This window comes from Octopus bimaculoides, chromosome 3, assembly GCF_001194135.2.
Source record: "Octopus bimaculoides isolate UCB-OBI-ISO-001 chromosome 3, ASM119413v2, whole genome shotgun sequence".
NCBI classification, from domain to species: Eukaryota; Metazoa; Mollusca; class Cephalopoda; order Octopoda; family Octopodidae; genus Octopus; species Octopus bimaculoides.
Window position 1 is genome coordinate 23,298,146 of NC_068983.1, and position 21,879 is coordinate 23,320,024.

Consider the following 21,879-nt stretch of genomic DNA (forward strand, 5'->3'; position numbering starts at 1 on the left):
ATTGATTTATAAAAGCTTCTATCAATGATAATTTGATGAATTAAAAAATAGCAATATCTACTTACGACTAAGCAGAATAAAGGCCCAAAGTTTTCTTTCTGGGCTGGCTTCTTCTTGTGGTAAATAGCTGGATGCTGCATGTGTTTGAAGTTAAATTCAATCTTGAAATATTAAAAGGTGAAAAAAAAAAAAAAAAAAAAAATAAAATAAACCCCAATAAAAATAATTGATTTCTCAGATTGGCACACAGCTAGAAATTTTCAAGGAAAGATATAATTAATTCAACTTCAATATATTACTGGTACTTATTTTAAACTAATGAGTGACCTCTGTATGATTGGAGAACCTTTTAAAATCTCCCTCAAATTACACTCACATCATTATCGTTATCTGTTTTCCATGGTGGTACGGACTGGATTGTTTGACAGGAGCTGGCAACCCAGAGGACTATGTCAGGCTCTACTGTCTGCTTTGGCATGGTTTCTATGGTTGGATGCCCTTCCTAATGCAACTGCTTTACAGAGTGTGCTGAGTACTTTTTACATGACACCAGCACTGGTCCTTTTTATATGGCACCTTTAGTTCCTGAAGAACCATAGGGGAAACAAAGTATATTTTGTTGGACTAATGGCTGTGGATGAATATATCATACATACATAAATACACACACACACACATATATATATAATGTGTGCGTGTATTAGTCACAGCCTTACATTATATTGCGCAAATATATGATAAAATGAAATTAAAGCAAAATATTACTGGTACCTATTTGTTTTTAGCTGCAGCAGGCATGAAAGACAAATCTAAGTCAGTCAGTTTCAACTGTCTTTAACAATGCAACAAATGAAGTACCACTGTGTAGCTGAAGACTGAATCTTTGGATTCATATCTACTACATGCCAAGAAATCTTAAAAACACATTGAAATTTAGAAGTAGTTATTAATGTGTGAAGCATGAGGAGAGAATTAAGTGGGAATTGAAGTCACATTGCACAAAACACCATCATCCTTCAGGATGGTTGAACAACCAATCCTAACCAGTTAGGATCCACAGTATGCATTATACTGTTCATTTTTTGATCCTTGAGTACAAAACATGACTCACGAGACTCCTGTTTGGGTGATTTTACATGGTTTTGGAAACGTATTGCCATTCTTATAGCACAGTTATTAAATGATTCAAATCATGGACTTAAAATGTATCCATCAAACAATAGTTATTTTAAGTTCTAATGACTTATAGAACAAATGTAATGAACCAACTCTATCATGATATAAAGACAAAACTTACATAAAAATGATAGCTCTTTGGTTGATGACTTGAAGAAGTCTGGCATCGATCTAAGACAGCCTAGAAGGATAGATTCAAATAATGTAGTAAAGAATAAAAACATGGAACCATAGTTTTGCAGTGGATATCTTCTAGGTATGGCTATATTGTTAAGAAGTTTGCTTTGCAACCATATGATTTCAAGTTCAGTCCCACTATGTAGTACCTTGGGCTACACAATGGGACATAGTGTCTTCTTAGTGCTACATAGTGTCTTCTTCTTTAGCCCTGTGTTGAAATGATTTGTCAATTGAGGCGAGAGAGCAAATCGATTACGGTGACCTTAGTCCTCAATTGATATTATTTTATTGACCTTGTAAAGAGAAAAGGCAAAGTTGACCTTGGTGCTATTTGAACTTAGAATGTAAAGACAGATGAAATGTTACTAAGCATTTTGTCTGGCATGCTAACAGTTCTGCCTGCTTGCCACCTCTAAACTGCTAAATGATACTGGTTGATAACCCCCATCCTGTGGAAACTATTTACAGCTAGATAAACAGGAACAATTTGAGAATTGTCTTTACCTCAAATGCATTACAGTGCAAACCATAAGATATATGTGATGACATGTCATCTGGTTTACTGATGTTCAACCAAGCCAGCCATCTATACTTTGAAATCCTAAATCAATAATTCTCAATAACAGTTATTGTATTTGATGGCACATAAGATAAACATTTAAAGAAACAAGTCTCAAAACAATACTCTGCATATGAAATTGGTCCTATTATTATTATATGGCTTTAATACACAAAAAATTTTTCCCCTGAATATGCACAACTGAAATTAGTGTGCATCTAATATACCCATATGTCTTTAATACCATTAAATACAGATTTTGAAGTTACTACATAAATCTTCTAGTGATTGATTCATGACAAAATATATGTCAAACCATTAAAATCTTTTCATAGCTGTGTAGGTCTCCATTCTTCATAACCCTTAATTTCTTATAGCTTCTCATCTTCAATATTCTTATATGATATTACAAAATCTACATTAATCTTTCCATTATGAGATCATGTAAACATTATGTGATAAAACTTGATTTTAATTAAGATTAATAAACTTCAAATCATTGCCATCTTTTTAGGGATTGTAGATATATGAGCGGGTACTGAAAAGTTCCTGGTTTTAAGGGTATTGCAAAAGTCTTGGTTGGAGGCCCAACTTTCTGAGTTCTCTTACAGGGCTTAGGAAAACTGAAGGACTACTGCAACAAGTGTGTGAATCTGTGTTGGATCTATATTGGATAAACTCACAATTAACTGATCCTCCTGTATTTTCTTTTACCCAAAGCCAGGAACTTTTTAGCACCCCCTCATATGTCTGTTTATAGTTGTACATGTATTTACAGTTCCATCATATCATAAGAAGAACGTAGAAAATGAAATTAGTACCAAATGAAGTAGCCCAGTAAGGATTATTAGTTTGTTTAAGATTACCCACATGGTGATTCACTCAATTTGAGTGTTATAATCAACATAATATTATGCTTAGCAACTGGAATCAGTCCATGACATATATGAGAATATTACTTATAGTATTTATAATAATAATATAACAGTGAATGATAACAAAAGAGCACAAAATGATATGGATTAGCTGAGAGTCATAAATGAAACTGACTTGCTCACCATACAAACTTCAGGAAGTTGTCGAACAAGGCCAATCATTGGCCAGCCATACAACACAGAATATAGCTCCATACATTCCTCCCATCTGTAAAATATCAATAACAATAACAACAATAATTGTTTCAAATTTTGGTATAAGGCCAACAATTTTTTTTGTGAGTGGGGGGTGGGGGGTAGCTGATTGCATCAATCCCAGTACTTGACTGGTACTTTATTTTATCAACCCTGAAAGGATGAATGTCTATGTGTTTAAGGAGTTTGCTTTGAAACCATATAGTTCCAAAGGAGAGATGTGTGACTCAGGAGTGCCTGAGTGGGGATGATGCCAATTCTGAGTATCAGTGGCCACTAATCTATGTAGAAAAAGTAAACAGAGATGAGATAGCATGCCTCTGAACCAGATGTATGTTGATAATCAACTTTGTGTTAATCAGGTGGTAGGTTGTTCTTCTTTAGAATGCATGGTGCATTAAAGAGCTACCTAGAAAATATTACATGGTGGGGAAAAAAAGAATGATATTAGTAGTGGGTGCTTTTACGTTCAGGCGGTACTGGCAATGGCCATGCTCAAAATGGTGTATTTTACGTGCCACCTGCACAGGAGCCAGTCCAGCGGCACTGGCAACAATGACTTTGCAAATTCTTTGTAGGCATCATTGATGCTTCTTGACCAACTTCACTCATGTTCTAAGCTTCATTGTCACAGAGAACCATTGGAAGAACTATTGTACAATAAAATTGTACCTTCACTATTCTAGAATACAGCCCCTGTTTTGAAAATTCTACAATTCACATTACATCCTATTTACAGAAAGCGCTGTGAAGAACAGAATAGTCAAGTTAATATTATCACATTCAATGGAGGCTAACAAGAAACATTTGCATAGCAATGAAGAAAGAAACAAAGAAGTTTTTACCTTTCATGTAAAACTACTGCCATTGCTGCATCATGATGTTTGTTACAAATAATATAATCAAAAAAGGTTTTCTCTTTATCATTGGAATCAAGTTTGGCTCTGAGAGTTAACAGAAAGTTTACCATTGCTGCATGCCCTTCAGCAGCAGTGACATGAAGGGGTGTGTCCTAAAAATAAAAATTTAAGTCATTGATATTTCATTGTGTGTGTGTGTGTGTGTGTGTGTGTGTGTGTGTGTGTGTGTGTGCATATGTATGTATGTGTGTGTGTGTTGTATATATATATGTGTGTTTTAATCCAAAATGGAAACAAACACCAATTTCTCTATGTGATCGACTTGAAGAATTGTTAAGATATTTTCTTAACATGTAAACAATCGTAGCCTTAATACACAAATACAGAATTTTTATCCACCAATGTGTATATATATAGTATACATAAATCACAGTATGTGTGTGTATATTGACTAACACATACATTTCCACAATTCTCAACCAATTTACATCAAACTTTACATACACATTACTTATGTGCCAAGGATGGCCATGCACTATAACATTTTGCCCAGAGCTCCTGTGTAAAAGGACAAACCAGGAAAAACAGTGGTTTACATGGGTTCTTTCTCTAATTCCTTGTATTATTCTTTTATTCTTTTACTTGTTTCAGTCATTTGACTGGAGCCATGTTGGAGCACTGCCTTTAGTCGAACAAATCGACCCCAGGACTTATTTTTTGTAAGCCTAGTACTTATTCTATCAATCTCTTTTGCCGAACTGCTAAGTTACAGGGACATATGCACACCTGTATCAGTTGTCAAGCAATGTAGGGGGCCAAACACAGACACACAAGCATACACACACACAGATATACAACAGGATTCTTTCAGTTCCCATCTACCAAATCCACTCACAAGGCTTTGGTCGGCCCAAGGCTATAATAGAAGACACTTGCCCAAGGTTCCACACAGTGAGACTGAACCTGGAACCATGTGGTTGGTAAGCAAGCTACTTACCACACAGCCACTCCTGTGCCTATAAGCTACTTACCACACATCCACTCCTGTGTCTATATTATGGTTATATAAAACATTTATAATTAATTATATTATGATTATATAAAATGTCTATAATTGATTAAATTAATATTTTACATATTAACTATATAAAGCATTTAGATCTTACTCTGTTTAGATTTTTAGAGTCCAAGATATTGGGGTAAATATCCAAAAGTAGTCGCGCAGTTTGTGTGTATCCATTCTTTGCTGCTAAATGAAGGGGCGTGTTGCCATCATTGTCTCTAAGATAAAAAAAGGAAAGAAAAGATAGAAAGAAAGTAGGACAAGAGGAGACAGGTGGGGCAGGGAGTCACTGAAGAGGTCACAGTATGTGTGATGAAAAAACTTTGAGAAATAAATTAAGAGTAATTATAATAAAGCTAAAGAAAAGATCAAATAAATAGTGTGTGTTCAATTGACAAAAGATGACCACACCCAAGTATAACAATAATGAAAGAAATATTCTAATTTAATTTCTTCTCACATCAGAAAAACTAAATATACATGTGTACAACTATCCATACACGATGACGACGATGACAACGATGAAAGAAACCGAAAGGCAGTGAGCTGGCAGAAACGTTAGCACACCGGGCAAAATGCTTAGCGGTATTTCGTCTGCCATTACATTCTGAGTTCAAATTCCGCCGAGGTCAACTTTGCCTTTCATCCTTTCGGGGTCGATAAATTCAGTACCAGTTACACACTGGGGTTGATATAATTGACTTAATCCCTTTGTCTGTCCTTGTTTGTCCCCTCTATGTTTAGCCCCTTGTGGGCAGTAAAGAAATAAGAAACTGAAAGAAGCTCATTGTGTATGTATGTATGTGTGTGTGGGTGTGTGTATTTGTGTTCTTGTCTTGGCATCACTTGATAATAGTAAATGAATGTCACTGTCATACAAGCAGTGCTGTTTATTTCCAATATTTAGCAGGTCGATTTTGCCTTTCATCGTTTCGGGGTCGATAAATTAAGTACCAGTTGTGTACTGAGGTCGATCTAATTGACTGGCACCCTCCCCATAAATTTCGGGCCTTGTGCCTAGAGTAGAAAAGAATATTCTACAAAAGCATATCTGACCATAGGGAAATATTACTTTGCTTAGGAAACAGGTGAGGATTGGTGACAGGAAGGGCACTCAGCTATACAGGGTGTCCACAAAGTCTGGGTACATGGGATTAACACATACTTTAAGAAATTATTATTTCTTGTATTTAATTGTTTATGTTATGATTTTATTTACCCCATGTACCCAGACCTTGTGGACACCCTGTAGAAAACCTGCCTCAATAAACTCTGTCCAAACTCTCTTCAAGTATGGAAAAGAGAATGTTAAAATGATGATGGTAACCTTATGCAAGACATAGAAATGATTTAAAAAAAAAATATCAGGATAATATATATTAAAGAAAAATCAATACTTACTTATATATTACTGCACCCTTCCTTAGCAAAAGTGATACCAGCTTGGTATGACCATTCTGAGAAGCCAGATGAAGAGCAGTCTGATTCATGTTATCCATCTCGTTTAACATTGTAGATCCATCTTTACCCGTGATGAGTCGCACACATGTGTTAAAGCGACCATATCTTTGATAGAAAACAAGGCAAGCATATTTATAAGAAGCAGTTCAACATTTCGAAGTTGATACATACATACATAATTACATGTTGGTATATACATACACACACACATTGGAAAAGTGGATGTTAAATGATGATGATGATGATGAGAAACATAAGATTAAAGAAATTAAACACATTTAGAACTGATGTGAAAATAAAAATTCAGATTAAATGTTGATGATATTTCCTAAGTATTTGCTTAATATAACTGAAACATACCTGGATGCAAGGTGAAATGGTGACTGTTCATTATTGTTTTTCAAATTAACAATAGCCCCAAGTTTCATTAAGTCATCAATAGCAGTTAAATGACCCATTTTAGCAGCATAATGCAGTGGTGTCCAACCACTTATGTCTCTTTCATTTAGTAGATCTTTACTGTGCTGAAAAAGGGAGAAAATATTCTTTACAGATTCTAAACAAGGAAATTTTAAAATTTCAAATTGAATGTTCTCTGAGTCAAATCATAAAATTACTAGAATAATTAAAATAATATCACTGTTTAATGAATAATATACTTTTCTCATCACATAATTATTTCAAATTAGCATTTTAATGCTACTGAACTAAATATAGTGCTAACAACTCAACCATTATTTTCATACAAATGGCATTCCTGAGTAATTTCTCACAAAATTCATCATTATAATAGGTTTCATTTAACAGACTATGACTCTTCTCAATTAAGAAATCAATTAATCCACTAAGTTAAGGCTCATTAACTCCACTCACAGACCATATTTTATCTATATTATTTGAAGAGAAACAGAAGTATTCATACTTTCCTCAAGGAATTCCAAAACAAATTTAAATGGGATCCATTTTCAATTGCCAGGTGAAGGAAATTCCGATAGCTTTCATCTTTCACTAATAAATTTGCACCTCTTTTAATTAAAACCTGAACCATTTCCCAATGTCCTTTACTTGCAGCTAAAAGAAAAGGAGTTCGGCCACGAGAATCCAGTGCATTAATGTCAGCACCCTTCAAAAAAAGAAAGAAAAAAATATGTTATATATTTATCAATATAATTGACTGGATTATGATAGAGTCATTCTGGCATTTTTAAATACATGTTTTATTATATACCCAACCATTTTTGTCCCAGCATCATATAATATTAAGTATGAAAGCCTTTCATTGTACATTTACTAAATAGTTGTTGATATTCCATTCCACTGTTTCTTGCTACATCACTGTATTTCAGTGGAAAATCAGTAACTAGATCATAATTAATGTTATGTACTTCTTCTCTTTAACGTCCACTTTCCGTGCTAGCATGTGTTGGACGATTTGACTGAGGACTGGTGAACCAGATGGCTACACCAGGCTCCAATCTGATTTGGCAGAGTTTCTACAGCTGGATGCCCTTCCTAACGCCAACCACTCCAAGAGTGAAGTGGGTGCTTTTACGTGCCACCAGCACGAAGGCCAATCAGGCAGTACTGGCAACGGCCACGCTCAAAATGGTGTATTTTTCGTGCCATCTGCACAGGAGCCAGTCCAACGGCACTGGCAATGATCTCGCTCAAATGTCTTTTCACGTGCCAACAACAAATAAATGTAACAACCATCACCATCATCAGCTGCAGCAGCATTATCAATGTCATCATTGTCCTCATTTAACGTCTGTGTTTTCCATGCTGGGTTGGGTTGCATGGTTTAACAGAATCCAGCAATTCAGCTCCAGTACCAGTATTGGCATGGTTTCTATGGCTGAATGCCCTTCCTAATGTCAGTGTGTGTTTTGACTGATTACCATGAAGCAGTCATCTTAGTTTCCACATACAATCTCAAATCAAAACTCCTAACTGCCAACAAGTAGTTACAACAAAGAAACAGTTTCTATACTTATGTTTTTTCTTGTGTCCTTTCAGCAGTTACAGTCATTGGACCATAGCTAAATCAATGGACCATGATAAGTAAATGTCTTCAAAAGTTTCTAGTCAATTATATGAACTCCAGTAGAAGCTATGGACTATGTTTTGTGAAACAGGCTTGCATCATGATGTAAGGAGACAAACAAACAGACAAACGAGTACTGGTGTCAGTAGATGGATAATGACAGAGAAAAACAATATCAAAGATAAAAAGTCTACTAAAAAATAGATTTACATCAACATGTCACACTAAGGGAAGCAGATAGATAATCAGCATAGGTACTACCTCATGAGCTCTGAACATCCTGTCAGAATAACAAGGTATGGCTACACTCCGAGACAAACACACAAAAAGCCTGTCACTTTGGTTACTATCCACACAGAGAGGAGAACAGATCACAGGACAATGCTGTTTACAAATTAACCTATGAATGTGGAAATGCAAACAATGGACTGACCAAGTGATAATTGCATGCCAAAATAGCAGAACACTTACAACCATGCATCTTCTAGTATAGTAGACCAGCACAACAGTTATGCAAAATGAATAATAAAAAAAATAATAATAAATACATTTAAATAAATAAATGAATGAATAAATAAATAAATAAATAAGAAACCCACATATCTCTGTGAGACATCCAAACACTGAAAATTATTGGGTTGAATAAATACAGTTCATTGAGAAACAGAAACCAATTTTGAACTGCAGAGGAGAATCAGACATGTAGAAATAGACATTTAGTCCCTGCGAGTTACAAAAGTATGTGATTCCATGTTTCTCTTCTATTAATGAGAACACAAATCAATGTCATATGAAGACTTATATATAAATCAAAATTGCTTACAATATAAGCAATAGAACTTATACCAGCAGCAAAGCAGCTTCCATTCAAAAGTTACTCATCAATTTGTTTATACATTTATCTGTTTGTTTATGCATTCATCCAGTCATACACCAGTCTATATCCCATATACATTTCCCTGAGTATACAAATATAAAAAGTTACAGTAATGTAGAAGACATGATTTCTCAAAATACAATAGATTACTGGAAGGTTCTAGTCAAAAGCTCAATAAAATGCAAGCCTAACAGACCAGACATAATGACCTGAGATTGAGGAAAGAAGTTATGCAGAGGAAATCAGTTGCCCAGCTGATGTCAGCATAATGTTAAATGATTAGTGGAAAAGAAAACATCTAATGAGAATCCTACATTCACTCCACTCAACTTTGAACTTATACCTGTAGTTATAGGGGCACTTGGATATATAACTAACTACCTTAACACTAATCTTGAAATGCTAGGCTTTACAAAAGCTAAATGAATATGGCTAATCAGGAAATTACTGTTACAAACCATTAAGAGCACTGTCACAATATGTAAAACATTCTAGGTTAGCATTTAATAAATGTATATTCACATGTTTAAATATGCAAACATACATGTGTACACATATGCAATGACATCTATGCTTGCATACATGTATACATGTATAATACAATGGAAGTATAAATAGGCAAACAACTGGTGTCAGATTAGATTATGACATTTATATATTTAAACATAATGGTTATTATATAAGGATGAAGAAAGTAAGGAGGTGCACAGATAGTTTCTTACAGCTGTTTCAAAAATAGATGCACAGATGGTGCATTTCTCAGTAAACAAACAATAGCTATCCATATAAGCAGTGATCTATTCCATCATCAGAGAGAGAATGAGGTAGTTTCTTAGTAGAAGACTTTGATCTACCATCTGTGTAGTAGATCAAAGCTTTCTATCAAGGATCTATCTCATGCCTTCTCCAATGATGGAATTGATTGCTACTTAAGCTCTCTATTGAAAATATCAGTTATTTGCCTGTTTATATTTCCATTTTATTATACATGTATCTGCTCAATTGATAAACCACCTATAGCCAATCTTTGTTAGGTAGCTATATCTCTGCTTTTAGTTGCAGTTTAAGTTGGAGTCTTTGGTGGCAAGTCAACTTGAGCACTAATTGTATGTACATATTACATTACATCATCAAACATAATATTACATGAATTTTACATGTAATACATGTAAAATTGCTCATACATATATACAAACATACATGTTTTAATACATACATATGTACTTCATACATATATACATGCATATCTGCATATATATATATACACATACATGCAAGAACATATATGCTTTGCTGAATTTGTCTAAATTCCAATGGAAGAGCCTTGTGTCTATTTAGAAGCTGACTCTTTTTCCATTGGTGAAATATTCAAATTATAAAACCATGTGTATAGACATACCCTATCAAGTAGGAAGTGCACGGCAGCAGCTTGGTTCAGTTGTGCAGCTCTATGAAGTGGTGTCATCTTATGAAGATCAGCCATGGAAATGGCAGAGGAGAACTTTTCAGGTTGGTATTTTTGCATATATTCTAGAATTTCCACTTTGCCTTGAGATGAAGCACAATGAACTGGAGTAGAGAAATCTTCCTGAAAAATATGATTACAATAAATAAGAACCAGCTCTTTTATCAACATCATGTTTTATCTGTTGTTGTCATCATCATCGTCATTGTCATGGTCATTGTTGTCATCATCATCATTTATGTCCACATTCCATACTGACATGGGTTGAACAGTTCTACAGGATCTGACTTAACCAAAGGGCTGCATTGGTTTCCAGTATTTGCTTTGGCAAGGTTTTTATGGTTGGATACCTTTCCTGATGCCAATCAGTTTACAGAATGAGCTGAGTACCTTTTTTCATGGTAGACAGTCAAAAATTCAATAAAACATTCCTGAGTTCTTTACTAAGCAAAAAAGACATCATCAAGTTTAACTTGTCCATAATGGGTTTAAAACAAGAAAATATAAAATGAAAAAAAAGAATAAAAGAAACTTAGTTCTATCTCCTTTTCTCTGTTTTCTTTTCCTTCTTTTTTCTTGTTTTTAACAGTTCTAAGCAAGCAAAACTTGACATCATTTTTGTCTGGAAGGAATGGAGAATAGCCAACTTAAAGTTTTAAATTTCTACATTTCTGTGAATTTTTCATTTTTCATAACTCTAGTCCTATTTTGAACCTGAGAAGGACAGATGTACTGTTGATATATTGTTCAATAAACAAAGAATGTCGATTTTTATTGCATCTCACACTCTTCTAATTGACAATTTACCTTAATAAAGAGTTAAATTAGTCTTCATGGTAGCGTGGTGGCAAAATTGTGAGAATATCAGAAAAAATGCGTTTTGGTATTTCTTCTAACTCATTACGGACTGAGTTCAAATTTTACCAAGGTCAAGAAAATAAATATTGGTCAAGATATAATCAACTTGCTTGCTTCCTTCAAAATTGCTGACCTTGTACCAAAATTAGAAAGAATTATTATTATTGCCTCCATCATAGAGAAGGTGGAGGTATTGTTTTCAGTCACGTTTGGTTGTTTGTTTGTTTGTCCATGGACAAGATATCTCAAGAACTGCTGGATGGATTTTCAGATGAAACTTTCAGGGATGTTTGGCCTCATAACTGGCACAAACTGATTAGATTTTGAGATCGATCTGGTACCGGACAGGGATTCTGAATTATTTTTCTGGTTCTTTTACTTAATTTTTGAGAGCAGTCAGGTTCATTTTTAGTATTCTCGTTTGTGAGAGCAGTCAAGTTTATTTCAGATATTTTCATTTAAAAAATCATCTCTGGCTAATTGTTGAGAGGACATTGGTGTTGCCTTGGTGGAGGCTTGCACTCTCTGAGTGCTCTTGTTATCATCATCATCATCATCATCATCATGTTTTCTTTGCTCACCTTCTGACACTGGAGATGTGTAACAGTATCAACCATCCACTACCAGTCTGAGGTATTATTATTATTATTGTTATTATAATCATTATTATTATTATTATTATTATTATTATTATTATTATTATTATTATTATTATTATTAAGGCGGTGATCTGGCAGAAATTCTTAACGTTATTTCAAATTCCGCCAAGGTTGACGTTAAAGGATGTTGTATAAAATACCCATGTTTCCAAAGGTGAATTATTCAAACCCCAAAGAATTCCTTGCGACATATGGCTATGATGCTCCCCATGATTATCATCATCATCATCATCATTATTATTATTATTATTATTATTATTATTATTATTATTATTACTATTTTAAGGTGGGGAGCCAGCAGAATTGTTAGCACACTGGACAAAATGCTTAGTAGTATTTTGTCCATCTTCACATTCTGAGTTCAAATTCTGCCAAGGTTGACGTTGCCTTTCATCATTTCAAGATTGATAAATTAAGTACCAGTGAAACACTGGGGTTGATGTAATCGACTAGTCCACTCCACGCAAATTTCAGGCCTTGTGCCTTTAGTAGAAAGGATGATTGTTGTTGTTGTTGTTGTTGTTACTATATTTGAATGTCACAAAATTGAATAGAGTATATAAAATACTTCTCTTTTCTTGATTTGTATATTTACCTCTAAGTCATCAACTGGACAGCCAGCTTGTAGGAATTTCAAAACCCTCTGAAATGAAAGAAACATAACAAAAATTATTCTTTTTTTAGTTTCAGTAATTGAACCCTAATCTTGTTGGTGCATCTTATTTAACAGTTTCTAGCTGATTATATTAATTTCACTACTGTGTCAACCTCATTGTTATTGGCCCCAAGAGGAGGCAAGTGATTTGAGTTCATCTAGGCAGGATTTGAACTCAATTACCATAAAGTGTATTGTTTACTGTTCTACTAGTTCTGTCCTTTACACCCTGTCCACACAAATATGTGCACGCACACACACACACACACGCACACACACACACACACACACACACACACACACACACACACACACACAACCATTCACATTTTCTTTATACTTTTGATGTGCGGAAAAAGAAGTTGGGTCTCCTGATGGACCTTTGCATGGCTTGTTGTCCACTCCTTAGAGTAGACACACTTGGTTTCCTTCCTCAATCAATATCTCAGAATATCATTTGGTCATATAAAGTAGTCATAAATTAAGTTATCAACATGGTGGCTAACTTAATTTGATTGCTTGTCACTTCCTAAGATCAAAAGGCAGAAAAGATATGTTAAAAAGATGTTGTTGGGTAATCAACAAACCTGTTTGTGATAAAACCCTACCATTTTCAGTAACATCAAAAACATATTTTAAAAATCTGTAAACATGTGCCCTTACCTTTATCTAAGTGAGAAAATGAAAGAAAATGGTATTACTGAGTATTCAATCTACTCTCTACCCACCCCCATTTTAATTTTCGTCTGAATATATAAAAGAAATAAGTACTGAACTTTCTTTGCAAGGTTAAAAGATGCTTCAAACAGATGAATACTGAGTATTCTTCTCAGGGTTAAAAGATACCATCCTTCAAAAATTAATGACTTTCCACAAAGCCCAGCTGAGAGCCATAATGAAGATTACTCTGATATATGTGATGGTGCTGCATGAAGACTGCATTCAGAAAAGAATCATCTGATTGATTGACATAAAGACAAATGCAAATGCACTCCAGTATCTGATTCACAGGTGTGCTCTCTTTCTCTTTCTCTCTCTCTCCTGTCTGCCTTCTCTAGTACTACTATAATGGGTGCTGCTCCTCAGAGCTAGGTGGGCTCATATCACCCCTACTCAGGCAGCCTAACCTATTTTTCCCTCAACTTTTCATCACCTTTGTGGAGTACAAACCTACCAAGGCTCTGCACTAATCACTACACCCGATCTTTCTGTCCTAGAACATCAGTCCTTTGGTATTCCCTCTGTGCTCTTTTATTATGGATGAGCAGCTAGAAGAAAACCTCTCCTTCAACCAATTAATATCATGAAAAGAAAGAAATGGGCTAAGGAGATGTCAGAAAAATCCAGTTCATTTTGTATTAGAGTGATTTTCTCAGATGAATCCAGACTTGCATTATTTTCAGACAGTGGACGTGTTTGGGTCTGGAGGTTTCCAATCAAGAATTTGATTTGAAACGACTCCAACCAACTGTGAAACATGGCAGTATCTCTGTAATGGTATGGGGAGCTGTCTCCAGCAATGGTCGTTCTGAGCTGATCGAATGTGTTAGAACCATAAACTCTGAAAAATACATCGAAATACTTAAGCAAGGACTACTTCCGATGTATTCACACGATAATATAATGAAAAATGAGTTTTTATTCATGGAAGATGGGGCTCCATGCCACACAGCGAAAAGGAATCCACAATGGCTGACTGAAAATGGGATCAAAAAGCTTCTTTGGCCAAGCCAATCTCCTGACATGAACCCAATTGAAAATCTTTGGAGCATACAAGATAGAGCTATACGAAAAACTCGATAGAAACCTAAATCTAAAGATGAATTGTTTTGATTGTTGTGCAAAAAGTGGGCAGAAATTCCACACGAGACAATCACAAAGCTCATCAGTTCAATACCAAAAAGAGTTTCTGAATAAAAAACTGCAAAGGGAATGTCAACTAAATACTAAAGTATGTAGTCCTGTCTATCGATTACATTTCAATTGTTTGCTTTGCGTATTAAATAAAAGATTTTGAAAATTAACGGTGTCTATTTACTTCCTGCACGTCTGTGTATATATGTATATATATATATATGTATAAGTATATATTTATCTATATCTACCATCTATCTATTACTATATACATACATGTATATATACACACACATACACACACACACACATACACATTTGTACACACACACACACACACATGTGCACAAAACTCTCAGCCTTTGATTCCTTCTGTATCTTCTGCCAATTATTAATAATGCATATGTATGTATGCATGTGTATGTGTGTGTACATATGTCTGTCTATCTGTATGTATGTATGTGTGTATCTATGTACGCATACATACATGCATTTATGTGTGCATGCATGTAGCTGTGTATGTATTGTTGTTGTAGCTTTGTTACAGTTATAAACTTCACACCCTACTGCAAATGCTGGCCTTTGTCACAAACATTCAGTCATAAATATTTTATTCTTTGCGTTGTTTGTTTATACCATGTAATTTGTTGTAATTTTGTAGTCAAATAAATGAATTGGAAAAAAAAAAACAAAAACAAAACTGAATTAAATTGTCACTGTGGTTTTGTGCAAGTAAAAAAAAAAAAAAAAAAAAATCCACCCCAAAATCAGCACATGTGTAATCTGAAGCTCGAAGCATAAACTAAGTCGTTTACTTGCCACATCTTTATAATTAATCAAACCTAATTAATGAACTCTCATTACTTACCTTTTGATCACTGTTACAGATTGCAACACGTAGATTTACATTAGTCTCACTATCCACAATGTTTTTGATGTCACAAGCTGTGTATAATCCAATTGGAGCTGCAAAAGGATAAAACAACTATGTAAGTGTCATTAAGTGTAATTATTCAAATCTATGTAACTTTAAACTAAGACAGCATCTGAAGGCCAAGTGGTTAGCTGAAAGTTTGGCGGTTCATTTATACTTTGTCAATGTCATTGTCTTGTATCCATGACCAAAGTAATTAACTGTCAAATGATCCAGTTCACTATACTGAAAATAGGTACAGCTGGCTAGAAACTATTTGTTGCTTTGAGAAATAGCAATAAATTAACAAAGTCTAGAATTGCTAAATAGTACATTAGCTTACAGAGATAAGTTTTATTCTTCCAGCAGACAATGCTTTGAGAGGGATAGCTTAAAATACTTTAAATGAAAGTAAAGTTTGTAATATACTCCAACTAACCTATGGATTATAGTGGACGTTCCACTTTAAGCTGTACGAATATACACATGAAAGATTGTACTAAAAGCAAACAAAATATTAGTTAAGCAATCCGAGAGGAATTATGCATTTAAGTGATATTCCACCAGCTCTCTGCCCTCCCTATTTAATCATTATTCAACACCACTGCCACTGCCATCACCACAGCCACCACCACCACCACTGTCACCATCATCACCAACATTATCATTTAACATGTTTTCTATGCTGGCATGGGTTGTATAGTTTGACAGGATTCAGTGAGCGACAGAGCTCTGTCAAATTCCAATGTTAGCCGAAGCTAACATTGGCATGGTTTCTACAATTGGATGCCCTTCCTAATGCCAAATATATAAAATAGAATTAAAGACTGAATGTCAATGAGAGTTTCTTGTCTTGAGTATCAAATAAGTGATGATACAGAAATCATCAGGCTTCATATAATACTGCAATGAGTAAAGAACTGTACTGTCTTGACATTATCTTTTATCTTTTACATGTTTCAATCACTGGAATGCAGCCATGCTGGGGCACCACCTTCAAGAGTTTAGTTGAACAAATCAACTTACTTCTTAATCACATGACCATGTCTATTCCTCTAGTCACATAAAATAAGCCCTGATGGAAATCTGATGGAATTGATGGAATTAGTTTTACTCTTCACCTACAAAAATTAATTGTACACTTGATCAAAAGAAATCCATGCATTTCTTCTGTTGTCTTGTTTGTGGTGCCACATAAAAGCACCCAGCACACTCTGTAAAGTGGTTGGTGTTAGGAAGGGCATTCAGCCGTAGAAACTTTGCCAAATCAGATTGGAGTCTGGTGCAGCTCCCCAGCTCTGGTTAAACCATCCAACATATGCCAGCATGGACAACTGTTGTTAAATGATGATAATGATGATGATGATGATGATGATGATGATGATGGTTAGTCATGGAGGAAAGGGCAATATTTACGACCCTTTATTTTTCAGAGTCCCCATGACTGGTGGTAGGAAGTTTTCCTCAAAACCAGAAATCTGACTTGAATGCTTGCAACAAGGCGAGCTCCATTAAAGGCACCCAAAGATCAGTTAGTGCTGTTGAACCAAATGATGGATTACATTAGGTACGATGATGGATACATAATGCCATATACCATATAAATTACAGGATATGTATTGTATTATATTGCTTAGTTATTTCTTTCAAAGGATTCTGAGTTCAAATTCTGCCAAGGTCATCTTTGCTTTTCATTCTTTTGGGATCAATGAAATAAGTACCAGTTGAGCACTGGGGTCAATCTCTCCTCAAAATTTCAAACCCTGTGCCTATAGTAGAAAGGATTAATTCTTTCAAAAGTAATAATACACAAGGTCACTGCTTCTCACAGGAAATCCTTGACCATTACGGTTCAGGCCATCATCTGCCCTTAATGAATTGGATAATAATTTGTTTGCTTTTTTTTATGAACCAATGTTTAGTGATTACTGATATTTTGATTGGTTAGTCAAGAGGTCCCTTTACTACTGTCTCTGCCAAGTTAAAATACACTTAGTTTGTTCTGTATAGAGGTTAGTGATAGGAAAGGCATCCAACTATAGAAACCAAGTCAAAAATGAAACATATAAGCACCAGTCTATGAAGGTAGTGGCTGCCAGTGGGAACTGGCTCATACAGTGATGATTTTTCCAACCTATGCCAGCATGGAAAGCAGATGTGAAACAGATGATGAGGAAAGGTGATTAATTATCATAAAAAGAAAAAGAACAAGCAAAACTCTTTTACCGTTCTTTTTCAAGTACTCTAAAGTATTATTGGCTGATTGTTGTGCGGCAAGTTGCATTGGGGTAACATCGTTATCATTGGCAATGGAGAAATCTCCTCCACTCTGAAACTGAGAAAGAAAATAAATAAATAAGTAAAAATAACATTCTATTTTTTAATGTGTGTTAAGAAAAAGGATTGAAAATATTTCATTTTCTATTTGCTTCTTATATCAATTTTCCTATGTCAGCACAGTGAAATGCTTTATGTTCAGTTTAAAGAGATTCTAAGTCAATATGACATTTTTGGTATTGTTCAGCCCCAGGTCAGTCATGAAGAGGCAGAACTATGACTGAAAATGTTCTAGCTGTGATCAGGCTGTGGTTTGTGTTTTTATTGTTTTTTTAAAAATTTTTAACTAAATTTCAAACTACATCATCCAGCATGTCCTCTTTCTAAAGGTGTGATGGTGTAATTTCTGGAGATTTAACTGCTATGTCTAGACAGTAGATTGACCACCTCATTGAATCAATGTCATTCATGTTTAACTCCAAGTCAGCTCTGATTGAGTAAACCTATAATAAAGATAAACATTCAAGGTATGATCCCCAATCATTTAATCTAATATTTTTTGGGGTGCAGTGTATCTAGAACAACATTATCTAATATTTTTTCCTTCTTTTTTTTTTTATATGGTATGTTAATATTTGAGAGTGGTTTAAGGTAGTGAGCTGGTAGAATTGTTAGCATGCCAGGCAAAATACTTAGTGGCATTTTGTTCTGTTGAGGTCAACTTTGCTTACCATCCTTTCAGGGTTGACAAAATAAGTACAATTGAGCACTGGGGTTGATATAATTTCAGGCCTTGCGCCAAAATTTTAGACCTTGCACCAAAATTTGAAATCAATATGTGAGTGTGATTTAGCTGTTATATCTAGCAGGGGAATGAACAACCACATTGAAGCTTCTTTGATCTGTTGGCTGAAGGCTTGTCAGTTCATTTCATAGCTATAACTAACAGTATCTATAGCTTTACCATAGTAACACTGTAAACATAGCTAAGAGGACATTTCTTGACCTAATTACCTTAGCTTGGTATATCAAATATTAATAAAGCAATTAATTACAGTCACAGTTGGATGCTCTTCCTACTTTTTATACTAAATGACTCAACCGTGAGGTATAAATATTGACTGCTGTTTTCTGACAGACCAAGCTAAACATACTTTGTGTTGTTTTTTTATCCCTTAACTTTTTTGTTGCCAATTTTTAAAAAAAATACATTGAATATGTTTAAATTAGTATTGAAAATAATGAAAAATTTACTAAAATAACTTTGTCATTTGTCATTAATCTGGTGTTTGGAACATAGCATGAAATTTTGATGGAAGGTTTAAATGTAGATCACTTTAATAGTGGTGTGTTTATGTGCCCGTAACCTAGCAGTTTGGCAAAAGAGACCGATAGAATAAGTACTAGGCTTACAAAGAATAAGTCCTGGGGTCGATTTGGTCGACTAAAGGCGGTGCTCCAGCGTGGCCACAGTCAAATGACTGAAACAAGTAAAATAGTAAAAGAGTACAACTTCTTCAAGCTGCTGTTGTAGCACACAGATTATTTGCAAGTTATTCATTTTGTAGGGGGTTAAGTTCATCTGCGAGTGACTGTTAGAAGATAGATGGAAGAAAGAAAGAATAAGAGTGGGGGACAAACACAGACACACAAACATATACACACACATACATACATATATATATATATATATATATATATAGATATATATATATATATATATATATATATATATGATGGGCTTCTTTCAGTTTCCGTCTACCAAATCCACTCACAAGGCTTTGGTCGGCCCAAGGCTATAGCAGAAGGCACTTGCCCAAGGACTGAACCCGGAACCATGTGGTTCGTAAGCAAGCTACTTACCACACAGCCACTTCTATGCCTGCAACAGCAGCAGCTTGAAGGAGTTGTAACTTACATTGTAATGATAAAATAAAGGCCATATCAACTAAGAGTTTTCTTCCTATCATTTATATGATACATATCTTTGTTACAATAGTTATATGCTTTGCCCATTTGTATATAGGTACAGGATGGGGGAATTTTCCTCCATCTAATACAAAGAAGGACACAAACTATTTTGCTTACAAGCATAACATGGAGGTTGTTAAACTCAGACCAGATCTCTTGATTGCGGGTTGTGCATAGAGTCCCTAGCCAAGTGATGTTGAAAAGATTTTTCGCTGAGAATACGTCAACAGAAAGCAAAACAATCTCTGAGTGCATTGAGCAAAAAAGAAGCTTTTTGCCTCAACAACTTATGATGTCCTTGAACTCCAATCACTTCTTGGGGAAGCTAGAGCCAATGCATAGAGGATAAATTGAAGGAAGGACTGGACAATAAACAAAGGACTGGACAGTAAATTGAAAGAGGACTTGGAAAGCATGTGTTGATGGCCTCTACTCAACAGGGACATGTAGAAGAAGAAGAAGAAGTAGTGTCTTTGTTGTTATCGTTGGTGATGATGATGATGATACTGCTGCTGTTGACGACAGCAATAATATTGATGGCAACAATGAAGGCTGTGACAATGACAATGATGACGGTGATGAGGATTACAATGACAATAATAAGGAGGAAGAGGAGGCAGAGGAGGATGCTGATGAGGATGATGGTGATGATGATGATGGGGAGAAGAAGGAGGAGAATGATGATGAGGATGACAACAACGACAACAACAGTGATGAATATGACAACAATGATGATGATAATGCTGATGATGGTGATTATTTAAGAAATGAAAGCAAAAAAAACATTTCTTACCAGACAAATTACAGCAGCTAAATGATCTTTGTTTACTGAATAATGTAAAGCAGTCCAGCTTCGATGACCTTTCAAATTGGGGTCAACATCATATTCCAGTAATGTCTGAAGAAAGAGAAAACAATTGATTTGAGAGAATTAATGTAAAAGTATTCGCAGGAGTTGCTGTGTGGTAAGTAGCTTGCTTACCAACCACATGGTTCTGGGTTCAGTCCCACTGTGTGGCACCTAGGGCAAGTGTCTTCTACTATAGCCTCGGGCCGACCAAAGCCTTGTGAGTGGATTTGGTAGAAGGAAACTGAAAGAAGCCCGTCGTATATATGTATATATATATATATATATATATATATATATGTATGTGTGTTTGTGTTTGTCCCCCCAACATCGCTTGACAACCGATGCTGGTGTGTTTATGTCCCTGTAACTTAGTGGTTCGGCAAAAGAGACCGATAGAATAAGTACTAGGCTTACAAAGAATAAGTCCTGGGGTCGATTTGTTCGACTAAAGGCGGTGCTCCAGCATGGCCACAGTCAAATGACTGAAACAAGTAAAAGAGTAAAGAGTAAAGAGTATTACTCTCAGAGGTAACTTTACATCTATATCTTACATTTTTAGCCTTACACTTATTTTTCACTTAACACGATTCCCATTTAGAACAATTGCAAAGATACTTTCTCTCAGATTTAGTTTTATAAGAATTGGATAGCTCTTTCTCGATTCGGTGGGTGGTGGTGCATGGCTGTTCTTAATTGGTGGAGTGATCCGTCTGGTTGATTCCGATAACGAACGAGACTCCAGCCTGCCAATCACGTCGAGGTCACCAGTTATAAGAATTGGATGAGATATGATGGCTCGGCCATCTCTCCCCAGTTCTTATATTAATCATTAAAATCCAGAAATACAACAACACGAGGGATAACGGTAACAACAGATCAATAATTTATTCTAGGTTGGTGTAGAGCCGTTTTGTTCCTGGGTGAACAGGCATGCTGCTAGAATACCAAGGAAGCTTCGACCACATGTCGGTATCGAGTTGAGAGAGCACTGGAAGATACGTGTTGTCACGACCGCTGCTAGATAGAG

General features: G+C 35.2%; 1 protein-coding gene across 1 annotated transcript in view; it reads right to left on the reverse strand.

Annotated features, from left to right (window-relative positions):
• The window catches only part of LOC106880107 (transient receptor potential cation channel subfamily A member 1), a 56,820-nt gene that overhangs the window by 29,800 nt on the left and 5,141 nt on the right, over positions 1-21,879 (reverse strand). Inside the window, exons 3-15 of the mRNA XM_052966090.1 lie at positions 20,796-20,900; positions 17,981-18,089; positions 15,710-15,807; positions 12,928-12,975; positions 10,750-10,938; positions 7,352-7,552; positions 6,790-6,953; positions 6,370-6,534; positions 5,072-5,186; positions 3,891-4,057; positions 2,974-3,058; positions 1,298-1,357; positions 66-161 (exon numbers count right to left, since the gene is read on the reverse strand). Coding sequence (XP_052822050.1) covers positions 66-161; positions 1,298-1,357; positions 2,974-3,058; positions 3,891-4,057; positions 5,072-5,186; positions 6,370-6,534; positions 6,790-6,953; positions 7,352-7,552; positions 10,750-10,938; positions 12,928-12,975; positions 15,710-15,807; positions 17,981-18,089; positions 20,796-20,900 — 1,602 coding nt within the window. The remainder of the gene's footprint in view (positions 1-65; positions 162-1,297; positions 1,358-2,973; positions 3,059-3,890; positions 4,058-5,071; positions 5,187-6,369; positions 6,535-6,789; positions 6,954-7,351; positions 7,553-10,749; positions 10,939-12,927; positions 12,976-15,709; positions 15,808-17,980; positions 18,090-20,795; positions 20,901-21,879) is intronic.